General features: G+C 54.8%; 1 protein-coding gene across 2 annotated transcripts in view; it reads left to right on the top strand.

The window, feature by feature from the left end:
* Nucleotides 1–17943, top strand: part of RASAL1 (RAS protein activator like 1) — a 54310-nt gene extending 36367 nt beyond the window's left edge. The window contains exons 14-21 of one of the 2 annotated variants that reach the window (XM_090063110.1): nucleotides 2098–2235; nucleotides 5024–5168; nucleotides 7247–7416; nucleotides 7812–7949; nucleotides 9079–9214; nucleotides 9897–10017; nucleotides 11358–11425; nucleotides 12406–17943. In XM_090063110.1, the coding sequence (XP_089919236.1) occupies nucleotides 2098–2235; nucleotides 5024–5168; nucleotides 7247–7416; nucleotides 7812–7949; nucleotides 9079–9214; nucleotides 9897–10017; nucleotides 11358–11425; nucleotides 12406–12539 (1050 nt within the window). In that variant the 3' untranslated portion in view covers nucleotides 12540–17943. Of the gene's footprint in view, nucleotides 1–2097; nucleotides 2236–5023; nucleotides 5169–7243; nucleotides 7417–7811; nucleotides 7950–9078; nucleotides 9215–9896; nucleotides 10018–11357; nucleotides 11426–12405 lie in introns of both variants that reach the window. The other variant, XM_090063109.1, reaches the window with a different exon arrangement.
* The last annotated feature ends 838 nt before the right edge of the window (nucleotides 17944–18781 follow it).

The following is an 18781-nucleotide window of genomic DNA, read 5'->3' as shown; positions in this document are numbered from 1 at the left end:
CAGGTCCTTTGAAGGGTGTCACAAGGTGTGAGAAGATAGTGAGATGTGAGGAGATAAGCAGATGACTTAAGCAAATAAGCCCGGCTTGCCTCTGCCTAGATAATCTCCCACCCCTACTGCCTATCCCCTGTTTAAGGAGATAAACACTTTAACATATAAATTAGTTTTTGAAATTGGGTGCCACTAAATTCACAAAGGTTATGGAGGGTGTCTTGTGTCCAGTGAGGTTGAGAACCACTGCTCTGGTAATGGTCTACATAAGAGGGTACTGCCCTGCTGCTGCTACCTCCACTGGGGAGAGGTCAGTTGTTCAAGTGGTAGAAGCCTGTGCTTTGGGATTAGAGATCCCAGCTTTGGTCGCTGGTGGTGGCCAGCCAGGGGGTTGTTACACCAGGATCTCATAGCACTTTGTTTAATTATCAGTGAATTAGGGCTCATTGCCTTCCCTCTCAAGTGCATCAGGGAATCAGTGGCAGACAAGGTTCTTTGCGTGAATCTGGTATCTTTTATTAGACCAACTTAAATAGTTGGAAAAAAATCATTAAGCAAGCTTTTGGGTTCAAAAACCCTCCGTCAGGCTCAGCAAGTTTCAGCAGTTGGTGTGTGCTCTTCCTGGATGGAACGAAAAGTAAAGAAGCCAGAGGCTGGGCTGGGCTGGGCTGGTCTGCATCGGGGAATCAGTGGCAGAGCTGTGAAGAGCACCCAGGAATCCTATATCCCGTAATCCTCCTGATACTCTTGATAGCTTGGTTCTGGTGCCTTCTACCTCGCTCCAGTGCCCCACAGATTGTCTGGCCCAGCCTTCCTTCATTGCTGATACCCAATGAAATCAGAGCATGGGCTGCTGCAGGTGACTTACTGGGCCCATCTACAGATGCAAATGCTGTGGGGTGGGTTTACTCTACAGTAAATTACTAGAGTAAATCCACCTCAAGCAGACATCTGTATGTGCAGGAATGCAGGAGCAGATTTGCTGCTCCTGGCAACAGTCTGCTGCCACCCCCTCCAGCCCTGCACTGGCCCCCTGCAGCAGCCAGGGGGTGCTCTAGGCTGTCAGTGGAGCCAGAGGGAGCCCAGGGCCTGGCAGGGAGCACAGGGCCAGGAGATAGCTGTCTCCTGGCAGGGACTGGGGGATTGCTGCCTGCTGCTGGGGTGGGCTCTGCCACCAGAGCTTAAGTGAGGGCAATGTCCCCCCTGCCCTGGCAGCAGGGAGCTCCCAGCCCCAACTCCCCAGACAGGGGCAGAGGAGGCTTGGAAAGAGCTGCAGGGGAAGGGCAGGTCCTGTGATTGCGGAGCTGGAGCTAGAACAATTTCTCAGCCTATTCCCAGCCCCAGCTCTGTGATTATAGAGCTGGGGTTGGGAACAAGCTCCCAGCCTGTTCCCAGCCCCAGCTCTGCAATTATGATCAGGGAGCTGGGGCTGGGAGCTCCCTGCTGCCAGGGTGGAGGGACATTGTTCAGTGGGGGAGTCCACTCCAGCAGTAGGCAGCTCCTGGGGCCAGGGAGCAATCTCCTGCCCCCTGCTGCTTGGCTGACCAGGAGCAAGTTTGCTCCTGTTTGGCTGTCTATACATGCTGTACTACACAGTAACTTATTGTGAGTAAATTTGCTACTTGTATTTCCAGGGAGCAAATTTACTTATGATAAGAGCAAATTACTGTGCAGTAAGCATCTGCATGTATAGACAGTGATGCTTACTGCACAGTAATTTGCACTAATCCTGAACAAAGCATCTCATGTAGGTGCACCCACTGCCTGCTTTAGCATGTTCCCTCTTGCCTCCAAGCAGCAGCTACTCCTGGATGGCTCTCAGGGGATTCTTTTTACTGCCCATTGGCTTGGGAACTGGTAGGTGTGACTGGAGCTGGGTCTGGGGAAGGGATTGGGAGCAAATTTGGGTGGAATCGTGAAGGAATTTGGAGAACACACGCATATTCCCAGTGCCCCCCACCAATCCTCAACTGGAGGCAACCCTCCAGTGGCAGGTCTGAAAAGGGGACTGATGCCCCACTGAGCCTATGTGAGCATGGGGGAAGGGGCCCCGTTCCCTTAATGGTGACAGCAAATCCCTGGAGACATAAATTCCCATTCCCTCAGGATATGAAGTACATCGCCATCAGTGGCTTTCTGTTCCTCCGCTTCTTTGCTCCTGCCATCTTGACTCCAAAGCTGTTCAACCTCCGGGACCAACATGCTGACCCCCGGACCAGCCGCACACTTCTGCTCCTGGCCAAGGTACATGCTCGGGGAAGGAGGGAGGATGGGTATCCTGCTTTTTTTTATCACCATGGCATGTCTCTGTAATGTGTGTTGGGGATCCTGGGCCTTTGGATCACATCCTCTCCTCAGAAGTCCACCGAAAGAGCTAGAGGTGCCAAGAAGCCATGCTCTCGGCTTGTGTAAATGTGCATTGAGTTCAGTGGAGCTATGCTGTTGGCTGAGGAACTGCCTCAGACGTCCATTACCTATACCTAATTATAGTGAGTAAACACCATCACAGAGAGGAGGTGCCCAGTACTAATGGGCAGTGGTGAAGAGGAGGCCACAAGTGGTTGGAAGCAGAAGTGTGACAAATTCAAATGAAAATCAAGCACATTTTTTGTTACAGCAAGGCACCAAGCTACCAAGGCAAGTGGTAGCTTCTCCACTGATGGACCCAGGACTGGGTGTCTTTTTGGAAGATGTCCCTTAGCCAAACACAAGCTAATGGGCTCAGTGATGGGGCAGCTGAGTGATCTTCTATGGCCTGTGTTATAGGGAAAGTCACACTGGACCTGATGGTCCCTTCTCACCTTAAAATCTATTAGAACAAGTGCTGCTTGTATCACAAGAGGTCATCTGACCTGCCCCTGCAGAACAAGCAGCATCTGCTTGTGATCGGTTGTGCAGATGTGTAATGTCCATAAAAAATAAAGGAAATAGCATAGTGTTGGTTGAGTTGTACCCTGGAGTATTGATACAGATACTGGGCAGAATTTAGTGTTGGCCTCAAATCAGTGTTGGGGAGGGAGGGGTTGGGAGTGGCAGGGGTATATATGAGGGAACCATTTACTGGAGCATCTTGGTTGGACCACCCCTGGCAGCCTTTTCTGTAGCATCCTAGGTCTGTTTGTTCTGGAAAATCATCTGTGCTGGGCTGGGCTCCCCAGACTGTTCTGTATCCATCCTAGATATGGAACCGGGTGGTGTAATGTACTGAGAGCCTGATGACTGTTGGGGATGGCTGATTAGAGGACCTGTGTGAGAGAGCCCCTGGATGTGCTGTTGTATAGCGTGCTTCAGTTAGATACAGCAGCAAGGTGGGAAGTGATTCAGATCTCTGGGCCACTTCCTCCACTAAGATCAGTGCAGCCCCTGATGTTACTAAGGCCACGTTGGGATCCAACCTATTGGTTTTAATCAATAGGTCGCATCCCGGTGCTCAGATCAAGAGTAGTCCTATGCTTGCCTGGCAAGGGAAACACCGTGACCACTGAGGCGGTCTTCCTAGTCACACCCGGGGAAGACCACTCTCCTGGCACAGGGATAGTACCTGCCAAAGTAACGTATAGTAAACCTCTCAGCTGCTGGAGTGGGAAGGTCTTGGCTTTATGCCCACTTTATGGAAAGGCGAGACTCCTCCCTAGCTTGGTCCTGTGGCCTTATGGCTGAGGACAAGCAGAACTTGGGGGCATCCAAACGCTGAGCCTCCAGGCTTGGGCCTGCAAATAGGATGTCTGCCAAAGGATTTGGAAACATCTGAAGCCCCAGGTGGGGGTGGAGGATTTTTGCCGGTAGTGAGGCCACTTATGGTTCTGGGCCAACTCATGGATTTGGAATTTGATTTGGCAAATTTGGCTTGGAATATGGAAATTAAAAAAAAAATGGTTTTAACCGCCTCCTGTGAGTGGAATAGGGAAGTGCTGTGTCGGGGGCAGGGGGACTGATACAGAAGGAGAACCCATTCTTGTCGTCCAGCATGGTCAGTCTGATCTCCAGTCAAGAGCCTCCCCCCCATGTCTCTCCTCTGAGAGCATCCCTGCTGCTGGAGGGCTGCCAAACCTCCTTGCTGTGTGGCCTGATTGGCTTGGCCCCTGGAGTAGAGCCACAGGCTTGGGCAGTGGTCTGAGGGTCACCTCTAGGATCTTGAATGTCACCCCCCTGCATCCTGTGAACCCTTTAGTAGACCCACCCAGTACTCTCTTTCATGCTTTGAGTCTCTGGGCTTGGTTGCGATTGGCAGCTCCTCTGTGCTGGCACTCACAAGGAATGACTAACCCAGGCTGGAGGCTGGCACCCATCCCACTTCTCCATGTACCAGACTGGGGCAGGCCATGAGGGTAGGGGGGAATAGGATGCAGGGACTTAAACTAACTGGTAAGGAATGAATGTGTGGCATCACATGTGCTGAAAGCGAGGTGTAGGGATAGAAGGAGAGAATGGTTAACGTGTGGGGAAGGTGTGAGAGGAGAATGGGGAGGAGGTATCTTTTGCCCTTCCCTTTGTCCCTGAGGCCTGCCCAAACCATCCCCAGCCAGGGAACATGCAGCCGTTTGTTTTGCTTTGGAAACTTTATCATGCTGCTGCTGTGGGCCACAGTCAAGGAAAGTCTCCTCTAAATAAAATGTGTATTGATTTATTTATGCTCCTTGGGCGTTACCCAAGTGTGATCCCCTTTCCAGAGCGGTCCCTGTTGCACAGTTCACAACCATAACATTCAGGCCACAGAAGAGCAATGGTCTGTTGGGCTTGACTTTACAGGAAGGCTTTTGGCGTAGGATTGTGATTTCAGAAAAAGGCAGGTCAGACATCGGTTGGGGAAGGATAAGGAAAAGTGAATCCTACATCTGTTGGACAAGATGCCTGGAGCCCTGTGATTCTGATGCGACATTCTCCCTACTAACAGAGGCACCTTGTGTAGCAAACAGGTTCTCCTGCAGCCACACAGACCCCCAACAGAGAGGAGGGAATAGAGTTGGGGATGCTGCAGGGAGAGGGCCCAGCCCCACACTGTGACCCTCTCCCCCTTCTTCTCTTCTGCCAGGCAGTGCAGAGCATTGGCAACCTGGGCCTACAACTGGGGCATGGCAAAGAGCAGTGGATGGCTCCGCTGCACCCTTTCATCATTCCCTGCGTCAGCCATGTCAAGGACTTTCTGGACAAGCTCATTGATGTGGACAGCGAAAACGGTGAATCCTCTTGTGCCCGGGGACTCGTGGGGGTCCTCTAAGCAGCTGCAAATATCAGAATTGTCCTAAAGCATCTCCAGGGCTCAGGTGACATTAACACCAGGGGCTTTGGTCTGGACATGTGGGACTGAGGATGGTGGCAGGATCCCCTGGGTGACACTGTCCCTTTACAGCGGGCATCTGTTTCCTGATATACAACTTGCACATTCAACATCTCCAAGTCCCAGTGGTGGTAAAATCCTATCACTCAAGTTTTTCCTAGAGGCTGGGGCATAGTGGGGTAGGTACAATTTCACTGACAGAGCTGAGCAAAGAGCTGATGTGTTTCTTGTGTGGCCCCAGCTCTCATGAGGATGTAACAACAAGCTATCCTGAGCCTCAGCACCAGCTTGGTGCTCAGATCCCCCTTGGATCCATCTGGGCCCCTAGTGACTCCAGACTTGTCCCATCTTTTAGAAGGGTCAGAAGTGGGTCCATCCTTGTAGCCCCAATACTGCCCTTCAGTGGCCTGTCACTCCACTGCAGTAAAGGAGAAACTCAGTGATGGAGACAAGACCCCCTCACCCCATTTCTGAATCTGAGAGGTAGGGCAAGTGGTCTGTGCCTCACACCAGAGGATATAGCTTGGGTGTGGGTATGTGCAAGGAGTTGCTTCTGGGAATCTCCAACATGGACAGCCAGACTGGACAGCCACTCTCCTATTCCAGCACAGGAACCTAATGCTGTTGCTATCACAGCAGGGCCTGGTGTCAGCAGGATCTGCTCAAGCATGTTTGGGCCTCAGAGGGGAAGAGCAAGGGAGAAGCTTGGTGAGGAAACCTGGACAGAGCAGGGATGTCCATTATGGTGCTGCAGTGTTCCCATTCCTGATAGCCAGAGGCTTCTGGCTAGAGGATCTTGCCCCTTCACCCAGGGTCAGGCTGATTGCTGTGAGGTCAGGAAGGAATTTTACCCCATGGTCATGTTGGGGGTTTTGGCCTTCCTCTGTAGTTGGTGGTTTGGTCCTCTACCTGGGATCTCTTGAACATCCAGGGAGGCAGGACAGTGCTGCGAGTGGTGACCCCACACTCAAATCAGCTGCCCCCACCAGAGTGGGGGCTGGGCTTGGTCTTGGAGCCTGAGCAGATCCAGATGGCTTCTAGCCACATCCCAAACCACACACTGGCTGCAGCATGCATGTCAGGGCTGTTCCTGTCTCTGCCCACAGCCAGGCAGCTCCCTCTGTCACCTGCTGTTGGGTTATAAGATCTCATCATAACGCAGCCTGAAGGGCTGCACCAGGGCACTAGGAAGCTTGAGATCTTTCTATGATGAGGGGTGACAGTATAATAGGAATGGGGACAGCTCCCAGGCAGTGCCAGCTTTGCCTTTCCGTTTTAGGGTATGTAGTGCCCTTTTCTGGCCGAGCCCAGTGGCTGCACAGCTGGAGCAGCTGATTAGGGCTTCTGCAAGTTTTTCTGGTGTTTCTCTTACCTGTGGAGCAAGTGGCTCTAGCTCCATTGGTAACTGACCCCCTTGCTTCTCTGCTTGCCCCAATCAGCGCAGAGCCTAGGTGAAGAAAAGTGGGATAACGGGTGGTTTTGCACCCAGCTTTCTGCACACACTTGAAAACAGAGCAGCAAAAGTACCTGAGAGCAACTCCTGAAGGAGCCAGCCCAGTTCCAAAGGACATGGAGTTGGGAGAGTCACAGTCGGGTGAGATGGGCACAGCCAGGGTGGTCTGGTTCTGCTCAGAGCTAGGAGCCAGGGACAGATTGCACACATGAAAATGTAGACATTTCCAGAGGGCTGGGATTGGTAGGAAAATAGCAGCTCCTTCTGGAGAGCTCTCTGCCAAGTAAGCACACTGGGTTTGGGGCCTTTTCTGCCTGGCTTTGTGGGTGCCCTCAGCAGACCTCACCTTCTAGCCCTAGCTTCTGTCACGCTGGCACCAAATGCTACCCCTTTCTGAGTCCCACAAGTGGCCTGAGTGCCTGAGCTGTGCTGTGTGGGATGGCAGGCACTGGGCTGGAGCGACCAGTGGAGGCTGGGGGTGGGCATGCTGGTTGGGTAACTGCTCCCCCTCCTCCCCACAGCAGGTGAGGCTCAGCCCCGGATGCTCTTCCACCCATCAGCCACTATCAAGGAGGGCTACCTGCACAAGCGCAAGGCTGAGGGCCTGCACCTGGTCACTCGCTTCACCTTCAAGAAGCGCTACTTTTGGCTGAGCAGTGAAACTCTCTCCTACTCCAAGTCCCCTGAGTGGCAGGTAGGGCCCTGCCCTACTCCCCTAGTGCCCTTGGGCTCAGGGACCCCTGACAGGATGGGGCCTCTGGAGCTGCTGATCACCAGAGCTGCGGTCAGTATGGGGAGGGTAATGCTGGCCAGGGGCAGGCACAACAATGATGGGTGCTCTGTTCTGGGCTCCCCACAGCTTCCCTCAGTCCCACCTTGAAACCCCCTTGTTCCCATCCCTGGGCTCCCCCCAGCTCTGCCTTCCAGTCCCCGCCTGTTGCCCTCTGCTACCCCTGCACTGACCTCTCCCAGCTCTGCTGATGCGTGAGGAGGGGCTGAGGCCTGTATAGAGACCCCTCCTCCCACCTCCCCTGCTCGCCCCAAGGCACCATCTCATGGTGGGGACTGGGGGGTGGTTTAATCTTGCAGGTCCGCTCCTCCATCCCCATCCAGCGGATCTGTGCTGTGGAGAGGGTGGACGAAAATGCCTTCCAGCAGCCACACATGATGCAGATCATCACGCAGGATGCTGAGGGGCAGCTCCACACCATGTACATCCAGTGCAAGGTGAGCACGCACAACCAGGGGGCGGTGGCAGTGTGGCCCCTAGGGCTAACCTGTGTGCCCTGTCCTGGACGTGTCCTCCTCTGTGGCTCCTGGCTTGGGGGGCTTAGTGTGTTAGCTCAGCCTGCAGGGGTTCGTACTTTATCTCTGCCATGCCTGGGTTTGATCCCTGGAGGATGACCAAGATACCAGAACCCCAGGGCGACCGTGTGTGTAGCAGGGGACAAGTCAGTGCTGCCGGCCAGTGTGCTGGAGAGCCAGCAACAAGTATAATGGAGAGCGCTGCCTGCTTCCTCTGTTCACAGGTAGGGCTGGATGGCCACTGGCTTTGCCCATGTGCATAAAAGAAAGGGGAGGCCAGGCAGGAACATAAGGGTGGGGATCCCAGTGGCCCCTGCATGCTGCCAGCCATGGTTGCAGTTCCCAGGTGCCATGGCTGAGGGAAAGCTGGTATCCTGGCCTCATAGGCAGAGGCTGCCTAGTTGCATGTTCCAAGAGCATTGTGCTCTGGTGCACAGGGAGCTCTGGGTCTCAGTCTAGGTAAATCTCCTTTGCAGCACCCCACTGGTGTGGGCCTTGCTTTTCAGGCTGACCCAGCCCTGCATCTCCCCTGCTTTGTGCTGCCTGTGGGTGACCCCATCCCTGAGAGATGCAAATTGCTTGTGCTTCTGGACCAGCATTCACCCTCCTGCCAGAGCACAGCAGGCAAGGTGCTCCCAGGCCCCTCACCCCTGGGCTGTGATTGCAGCCAAGAGCCTGGAGCGGGAGCACTTGGTAGTGGTGATGAGGGCTGGGAGCACCAGTCTCCAAGGGGCATCACACTGGTGCCAAATTAACCCCCATGCCCAGTGAACGCAGGGGTCCAGAATGCAGGGGACCCAGGCACAGCCTAAACAGCCTGTGGGCCTTCAATGAGCTATGTAGTGATGGCAGTGGCTCTGGGGGATGGGAGACAGCTGGGCCTCTCAGTTCACCCAACCCTGCCCCAGCCTGCCACTGACTTCAAGTGCTGTCTGAGCTGCTGGATCCTGCTGTACTGGTAGCTACAGGCCACACACGGTGGGCATACTGCTGCTGGTGCCACGCCGCAGGGTGGGTGGGACCAGGTGCTGATGCTACCCTGTCCCCACAGAACGTAAACGAGCTCAATCAGTGGCTGTCCGCCATTCGCAAAGCCAGCATCTACAACGAGCATATGCTGCCCTCCTGCCACCCTGGCGCCTTCCGAGGCAGCCGCTGGACCTGCTGCCTGCAGGCTGACCGCACAGGTACTCCTCACCTTTCACCAGTGTCCTGCCTGGCAAATTCTGGGTGGGGTCCTGGTCAGAGGGAGAGGCAGCATTGGGGATGAGATTGCCTGCTGAGTCCCAGGAGAACCCGTGATGCTGCCATTTCTCAGTGTGGGACGTGGGTGGTGGTGGGGGAAGCGAGGCCAAGGGACTCCTGTCCCATCCCTCCCAGCTCCTGTCTGGTGCTCTCTGTTGACAGATCTCGAAGTGCTTTGCTAAGGAGACTGGAGTCATTGTCCCATTTCACAGACGGGGAAACTGAGGCACAGGCAGGGGAAGTAACTTGTCCAAGATCACCCCCAAGCCAGGGGTAGAGCTGGGACCAGAACTGGGGCTCCCATGTCCCAGATCAGTCTGTTAGGTCCCACTGCTGGCAGGGAGCAGACACCTCAACTTAGTGCCCCCTCCCCTTCCTTGGTGGCTGAGGCACAGTGAGAGGCCCTGGAAGGAGGCACAGCCATCCCCGTCTGGCTGGAAGGCTGGGTCTCCCAAGCCCGCTGCCACAGCACTGAGGCCTGATTTACAGTCAGGCTTCAGCTCTTCACCATTGAGGCCCCTGCAGGCTGAGGCCCCTACCCCCACACCCAACTTGGCAGCCCATCCTGCCTCCCCTTGGCCGCAGGATGTGCTGGACCAGTCCCCCACCTTGTCTTGCCTCCAGTACATGGCTGCAGCCGGACTCACTCTGCTGTGACCCTTGGGGACTGGAGTGACCCCCTCGACCCAGATGCCGAGGCCCAGATGGTGTATGGGCAGCTCTTGCTGGCGAGAGACAAGCTCAGGTGCATGTGACTACTGGTGGGGGACAGGAGGGACCGTGGCATGGGAGGGAAGGGAGGTGGCCATGGGTGCGTGCTGAGGAGGGGAGCATCACTTCACAGCTGGCATGGGGTAGGAGTGTGTCACAAACACAGCTGCCCCAGTGGGCTGGGAGGGGGACTATGCTGTGGCCAGGGAGGGCAGTTAGCTTTGTAGAGGCACCAGCCTCAGGCCCTGCTCCGTGGGACGGGGGCTCTAGCTCTGCCTTCTAGCCAGGTTTCAGGGAGCAGGGGAGGGTCTGATGGATTCAAGGGCACACCTTTGGGCGCACAGTGGGTCCTGCTGGCCTTTCAGTGTTGTTCCTGGTCACTCCTCTGCTCCATGGTCATTGGTTTTCTCTCCATGTGGGCACATTCATCTGTCCTCACCCTCCAGCCCAGCTGTGGCAAGGGGCTCTGGCTCTGGCTCTGGCTCCCCCGGCCCTGCTTCGCAGAGGGGTTTGATTGCACAGATTGCCAGCCCTGTCCCTCGCGGCAAAGGCACCAGTGTTGCTTGGCATCAGGCCTTGCTCAAACAGGCACCCCTCTTTCCTGCCTCCTGCAGGGGCGATGCTGTCCCCAGGCCAACACACACTTGAAGGCCTTAAAGGGAGTCACCATCAGGACTTCATTGCTGCAGAGACCGGGGTGAAAAAGCAGGGGTGGCCCGTCTTTAGGTCTGTGGTTGATATTACCACATGCCACCACGAGGGGTCTTCCTTTCACCAGCTGTCGCACTTGCTGCCTTTAAAGAAGCCTGTGGCCTGCAGTCCAAAGCGGGTCCCTTGGCAATTCATTCCCTGCATGACCAGACACTGCTTCTGCCTGTCCTCAGGGGTCTGAGGCATTGCCTGCACCCCAGGAGCCAAAGCACTCACTGCAAGGAGGGAGGTGGAGACTGAAATCCACGTGGCCTGATTCAGGAACATGAACTGCTCCAGCTACCAGACCCTCAGCCAGTCTGGCGCAGGGGCATCTCTTACTGGGGTGGTTCAGCTGTGTATAATCCATTAGGTATTTACTGGAACAGGAATGGGGTGCTGGTTCTCCCACTGCCCAGGGAAGTGTCCTGATCCATGGGCCGTGGGTCTGTCTGGGTTGAGAAACTGTCTCGGTCGGGAAACAGCGAACCGGGATGTGGTGCTGTGGGGCTGGCCAGACCCTTTCATCCAGGGGCCTTCAGAGAGGGGCCCTGAGCACTCCCTTCTCTCCCTGGTTCAATAACTGTCTTGTAACACCTGCCCACCCTGTCTGGGCCAGACCGTTGCACAGACGGGAGCGGTCCCTGCCCCTGAGAGTTCACACTCGCCTTCTCCTCTCCCCAGGGAGAAGTACCTGGAGTTCTCCGAAGCAAGGCTGGCACTGGAGCAGGAGGGCAGCTATACCCAGGAAGGTATGGACCTGCTGCTCCACACAGCAGCCAAGGGGGTTTGGCAGGAAGGTGCCAGAGGCACAACATTGTGCCAAGCCATGAAGTGGGAGCAGGCAAGAGCCTCAGCCCCTCTGGGGTCTTCAGGTGGTGCCAGCCTGGGAAGCAGACAGCTCATGGTGCATTAGGCCCTGGGCCCAGGCAATCCAGCTTACTCCTGCCACAGGCCAAGGACCTGGTAGGCCAGCCGGGCCAACAGCAGTCATCCCACAGTCTCATAGAGCCCTGACTGCAGTGTCAGCCTGGAGGAGGGATGCTGCCTCTGAGCTCATGCACAGGCGAGCAGGTAGGGCAGAAGGGCCTTTCCCTCTCTTAAAGCTTTCCCTGGGTTCACATGGATGGCAAGCAAATGGGGGTAACCAGGTGACAGAGAAGATAGTGCCTGTCTCCCACTGTCTTTTGCTGCTCCCTGGGTTCATGGCCACTCTGAACCGCAGTCAGATCCCGGGGTGAGCAGGTGCTGCCTTTGTGCTGTGAATGCTCTCACCCTCCAGCAGGGAACTAGCACTCTGCTCCTCCTTGCCACGCTTGGGGGTGGGGGTCCAGTGAGTCTCCCCCCCCCCCTTCCCATCAGCACGTGGGGCTCCCTCTCCTGCATGTACCAATTCTTCGCTCCTGCTCAGGGATGGGCAGAGAGCACTGCAGGGATGTCCCTTGCAAAGTCTGTAGGGACCCCAAGCAGGAGCTTCCTGCCCTTGCTGGCCTTTCCTCATACAAACAGGCTCTCCACCCTCCATTGCCAGTCATTTTGTTGCAGATGCCAAGTGGAGCAAGTGGCCAGGGTGGGGCAGAAATCCTCTGCTCAGGCCTGGTGACATGTGCCTGGTGGGAGCTGGGTGTGGTGGGCAGCAGAATGATGGGCCTTCGGGTGCTTTCCTGCACTGGTCTGCTCTGCCCTGCCCAGGTGCTCAGAGCTGGCTGCATCATCTCCCTTTCTCCTGCAGACCATGAACGCTCTTTCCAGGACCGCAGGATGGCTGCCACTGCCCGCCTGCTGGATGTCATCCAGGACCTGGAGCGCGCCCACAGTGCCTTTGAGCGCCGGGAGAAGGAAGAGGCGGCCACTGAGTCATACTAGGCCTAGGCAGCCTCTGTCCCCTGCCCTGTGCCACTCCTGGAGCCTGGGCCTCCATCAGACTGCACCTGCCTAGCAGCAGCATGTGAGAGCCAACCCTGGTACCAGCTCTGTCCACCCATCAGGCCTGGCATTGTGGTCTAGAGTGTGTGTAACTGAGGCAGGTCCTTGCCCTGCATTGAAGCCTTGGGGCCAACATCTGGCTCAGGACAGGAGCAATAGGGTCACAGCAGAAGACAACACCAACACTGGCTGGAGGTGGCCCAGTGCTCCTTGCTCTCCCACCTCTGCATCCTGAGACAGTGCCCACATCTGCCATCAGATGGTACGAGGAGCACTCTGTGTGCCCAGACCCTGAACAGGGGCAGGCAGCTGCCTGCTTCCCATGGGACAGAAAAGCAAAAATCCACATGTCCCAGCCATGTCTGCCAGTGCCCTGGAAATAATCTGCTCATCTGTTCCTCAGCCCTCACTGTGCCATTATTCCTGGGTCGGTACACAACTCTGCTAAGCCGCATCTTCACAGCCTCAGGCCATGCGTCTGTCCCTGGGAACTCCAGACTGGCACCTGAAGAGATGTGGGGACACTGGTCTCTGGGTGGCAAGCTGAGGAGAGCAGTGGTACCAGGGTTTGAATTACATTTTGACTCTTGTTGCGGGGGGGTCTGTGGTGGTGGCAGCCGGAAGCCGGAAAGAGCCACTGCCTGCAGCACGGAGCAGGCTGGGGGGCTCCTCTCTTATGGAGGAGCTTTCGTCTCTTATGTGGGGGCTTGCCCCCCTGCCACCCGAGCTCCCCTGTAATTCAAACCCTGGTGATACCACAGAGAACAATGTCCTCGTGTGGCCTGGTGACATGGTAACTGGCTTTGATGCAACGTAGAGACTCCGAGCTGCCTGACAGAGAGCAGTGCAGTGCTTTGTGTTACAGATGCACCCAGTCTCAGATGCCTATCGCCTCTAAGTGAACCCTGTCTTAAAGCAGAATATGGCTTCTTCCGGGTGGTCCTTGCCCCAGGAGAGGAAGTCACCAGTTCCCAGGGATGCTTCCCTCCTCTGTTTTGTTATCACTGTGGCTTCAGCTGTGTGTGTGGCAGGTGGGAGGGAGGGACTGGATCTCGTCTTCACTGGTACTTTGCTGTGGAGCTCAGCTATACCAAGGCATTGAGACGAGGTTGTGTGGGAGACGGGGGGGAGGCCTGGGGGGTGGGTCTGCACCTCATTTCAGCTGAAAGAACCATCCTCTGGAGCTCCAGCCACTTCCAGACTCAGAGCCACAGGGACGTGCCACTCAGCCTCTGGTGATTGCTACGTTATGTGTTGAGCCTCCAGACACACTGAGCTGTGGGCTGGCTGTGCAACCAGTGCAGAGGAGAGGGGGGACCCCTCAGGAGAAGATGGAAGGAGTCCCAGCAAGTCTGTACGTCAGAGCCCTCCGGGGCGATGAGAGCTGAGGCAGCCCCTTGCAGTGCCCAGCGGGGGAGACTAAGGGGACAGCTGCCATGGACCCTACTTTCCCTGCTAGCCCACTGAGGTCGAAGTCTAAGCCCTGGTGCCCCCTGGCCTTAAGTCTCACCCCCTCTCCAGGGCTGCTCAGTCTCAGCTGAGATTATCCATAGAAGAGAGTAGATGGAGTCCACCTGCATCAGGAGGAGAGTTACCGGGGTTAGGAAGGTTGAACAAGAACCATCTAGAGAAGGCACGTCCTCAGTGTACTCTGTGCTATCAGCCCATGGCTCAGCAGAGCACTGGTGTCCTGGGCTTTTCTCATACCCTGCCCTGACCCAAGTGGGAGAACTGAGATGGATCCTCTGTGGACCACAGACCAGGTCTAGAAGCTGGAACCGCCCTCCACCACCTCTCAGGACATCTCATCCGGAGCCCAGGAGTGAGGTCTGGAACCTGCCTAGATCCAAGTAGCTGGTGATGCCCTCCAGGGTAGGGAGCAAGGAAATGCCCCCTATGAGGGTAGGGTAAGAACCAGGATGTCCAACCACATTGACTCAGGGTACAGCAGCGGAGAGACCATGCAGCAAAGGAGATCGTGATGGTGTGAGAAGGTGGTGACTGTGACTGGAACATGAGCCTCCAAACCAGCCTCTAGCTTCAGGGCAGATGCAGGTAAAGCCCAGCCCTGCTGAGCAGGCCAGAAGAGGGACTGGGAGGAGGGAGATCTCATCTCCTCTCCCCATGGCAAAGCCCTGCCTGCAAAGGTGTCAGCTGCCCAGCTCAGCTTGCCACACTCAGGGCTAGTGATGTCACCTGGGTAGATATCCCAGCCTGCCCATGTCATCCTGAGCAGGGTCAGCTTGATGCTGTTGGTGGTTAAATACCATCTGCCAGGTGGAGAGGCTGTGAGCACACAGGGCAGGACACCGTGCAGAATGGTCATGCCACAGGCAAGAGCAATCCTGGAAGGCCAGGTGTGGTCTCCTGGATTTTAACTCAACAGTGTCCCCATGCAGCTCGCTGTTGTGTGCGTCTCTTGATGTCTTACACACACAGCCTGTGCTTAAAGACTTCTGTTTAGGCTGCGAGCTCAAAAGTGAGGGCCTGCCAGCATTCAGGTTGTCTGTACAGCCTTCATTCTGCCCCTTGTGTGTGTGCATGTGTATGCGTGTGTGTGTATGTGTGTGATGCAGGTACTAATTACATGATTACATAGCTTACTTTGCACCCCACCCCTGCCACATTCAGCGTATGGAGCGATGGTGCACACAGAATGAGCTGCTTGCTGATGTTTTCACTTAACTTTGTTCAGCATGTGGCTCCAGGCCTTTGTCATAGCACCTTGCTTTGAAATCAGGTATTTGTTGTCTCCTGGGCCGTTCCACGGCTCTGTTGTTTGAGAGTTTCTAAGAAGCCCTGTTTGATGAGGCTGTCTTGTTATCAGTCCCATTTTACAGATGGGGGAAACTAAATGCCAAGACAGAGAGAGATGAAGCACAGAAATGCTCAAGAAGCTCGAGTGGCTGGTTTGAGATGCCAAAGACCTTATTTTTTAGCGTGCTTAGCAACATATAGGGCTCCATGTGTTACAGCCCATCTCCCTTTGCTTCACAGCAGCTATGGATGTTGTGCACTTCTTCAGATCAGCCCCCAGGGATTCCTCCCAAAAATGAGGAACATGGAGTTGGTGAACATCCATGGAAAGGCTGGTTTTAAATGATTTGCCGTGGTTACACATGAACTCAGTGACAGAAGCAGGAACAAAACCCAATTCCCCAGGGCAGCATTAACTGCTGTAATGGAGAGATGATTTGTTGCTTCCTGCCACTGCCATGCCCTGCCTCATGCATTACACACCTTTCACCTTCAGCAGGAGCCTGTGACAAGTTGCCTTCACTTTGAGTCCTCTATAAAGCACCAGCCCCTGCACAGAATGGGACAGGGCTCCCATAGGTAAAACAGTACATGATCATGTCACTTTAATATCGTGTACACACGGGAGCTACCTTCAGGCTGCGCGGGTAACCAACATCCCCTAAGTTCTGTGCGCTTCACTATGCAACCTGCATAACGCTCACTTCAGAGAGGGTTTTGGGGTGTAATTTCCAGTTTGTTTTTTTGAATGCATTTGAGTTTCCATCCTGCAGCATCATATTAGCACTCACACAGGGCATCGGCAGGTTTGGAGTCAGATCCACTGCATGGGCCTCTGCCACTTGAAGTTCTGGAATAACTTCTAGCAATAGTAGGTTGTCATCCTCTGCATAGACCTGTACTTCTGGGGGAAGGCCCACTTTGTCAGTGGGTTTTACTGAGACATGCAGATGGCAGAGGAGGGGGCAAAACTCAGAGATCTTGTTTTCTATTCCAGGCTCCGGCAGGACATGAACTGTTGTGGGTACAAATTTTTCTGTCTGTTCCCTTCAAGTATGCCCTGTTCAGTCTTTTCCTTCCTGCCTGCCCCCTGACGCTGTCTCTTCCCCCTGCTTTGCTCCATGTCCAAGTCCCATTTTCCTCACTTAGCCCATCCCAGCCTTCCTAGACAAGGTCCAATCTCCTTGCCCAGTCTTGACTTAACCCTTCCCCTCACCAGTTCCTTCACCTCTCTCCTACCAGGCTCCTGCCCCATCCCAGAAGGTCTGGCTGGTTTTACCCTCAAATCAGACAGCTACTTTTGCCCAGAACCATGGTCCCAGTGGGGGGCATCACTGCGAGCACAGAGGAAACAGACTCTCTGTGTTCAGTTCAGGTGCCTGGACCCAGACCCAGCTTGCACTGGTCCTGCTAACGCCTGCCTGGAGCATGGCAGGGTGAGTTGAATGTTAAGGGAATTTAGCTGCCAAAAGCAAGTAAGTCTGTACTGAACATGTGCAGGGCAGTTCTTCTAAGAGTTGCACCCCATTTTGAAGCCCTGCTCCAGAACAACTGGCAAAGTGTAAGCCACCAGCGTTTTGGAATGGACTAAACAATACTTCCTGTCTGCCCCTTTTCAGCTGTGGTTGATATTTTCCAATAAAGTCCAGCCAGAGGGAAAAAAAATCCAGAGCATGGAAAATTTCAGCTCCAGCAATTAGCCTGGCAAAGTTATAAACACCTGACCACAGCCATATAATGTCAGGTGACCAATGACCTTAGCAATAGGGTTTTTGCATAGACTGGTCTGAGCTGTGGGCATCACAGGGCTGCTTGGCCCTGAACAGGAAGCATGTTGGAGTCTTTGAAGTTTATCACCACAAACCACTCTGAGCCTTGTCCACCCTGGCTGCCCAAAGCAAGCGGCCCTGTGACTGTCAGGGGTTGTCAGCCTGTGCCCAGAAGCTCGAAGTACAATGCACTCCTCTATTGGTAAAAAGGGCCAACATAACAAATGTCATTTACATGAGCTGCCTGCCCTTAATCCTCTAATGATATTGGGGAATCACCATAACTGCCATGAAATTGGACTGGGGATCAGGGACTGCCGGAAAGGCCAGGAGGGGACTAGGATCCAAGATTTTGCGGAAGATTCCCAAGCATCCTGGACTCACCTTTGCTGAGGACTTTGCTCAAGAGACAATGCAGAGGCCTCCATAGTACAGCTGCTTTAGACTGTGCCATAAGATAAGGCCCAGGGGACAGAGGCTGAGCAGAATGGGACCTGATGCCAGCCCAGCGCCCCTGCTCAGCAAGATTGTGAAGCTGAGTGAAGAGCAGCACCCAGGGTCCCTCAACAGCCTCTTGGGATCAGACACCCACCTATGAAGAAACACCTGGGCTGCTGCTGCTTGCTGCTCCAAACCGTGAGTGAGGTTTTGCAGGTGAGTCAAAGGGACATCACTGCCAGTCCAGGCTTCCCAGGGGGTGGAAGGGAGTGAGATGGACAGCTGCCAGGGAGAGCCCCTGCCTGTGAATCTTCTTACAGATCTGTTCTCTTGCGTGTCCCATGTTTGGACTGTGCCCCTTTCCCATAATAAAGTTTTTCTGTTTGTACGCAGTCTGGGCATGCATGTGAGTGGGGACTCAAGCTGATTCAGTTGTTTGCCAACCATTGTTCAGCCAAAAAGTCTCAGCTGTGTTTGAGGAGAGGGCGATGGGGACCATGGTTGACCCACCTGAGCTCTGGTGTCTTTAAGAAGCTCTACTTGGACCCTGCCTTTTAAGCAGAAACTTGGCAGCCAGTGGTCTTGGTGATGGGGATGAGTCTTTTGCCAGCCCCTGAAGAGCTGTCCAGGCTTGTCCACATCACAAGGCTTTGGAGAGTCACAGCCTGCACCTGCTCAGGGACTCACAGAGTTAGCAGCTAATATTCTACCCACACCAGTGGCAGGCTGCTACTTGGGGCAAAACAGGACTTCCCTTGCCATCATAGCACTGGGCCCCAGAAATGAGAGTGGGGAGTCATTCTCACCTGTGCACTCAGCCCCTGGATCCTGTGTGACACCAGGCAAATACTTTGAACCAAACTACCCACAGATGGTCACTGTGATGCCCAGGGGGTCTGGTTCACAGAAGTGCTTAGGGCAAGTGAACTGAATGGGAACCAGCTTTGGAGCAAGGAGGCTAGCTAACTACCCATTTTCTGAGAAAGCAGGTCCCAGGTGTCTCCACTTGGACACCCCACATAAGTGGAAAATTCTGATCTTTATATACTGGGGTCTCAGCTCCTGACCTCTACAACTGGGATATAGCTTTAGATGGGGGTGTCTGTTCCCTGGCAGTAAAGCATCCAGAGGCTGTAGCCATGAGCTCCACTGAGCAGTGTGAGAAGAAAAGAGTAATCTGGCCTCAGCATGGGGTTTGAACAATGTGCAGTGACTAAG

Source organism: Crocodylus siamensis, chromosome 9, assembly GCF_052110815.1.
Source record: "Crocodylus siamensis isolate JL-2025a chromosome 9, ASM5211081v1, whole genome shotgun sequence".
Lineage (NCBI taxonomy): Eukaryota > Metazoa > Chordata > Crocodylia > Crocodylidae > Crocodylus > Crocodylus siamensis.
This window is presented reverse-complemented; position numbering and strand designations above follow the sequence as displayed.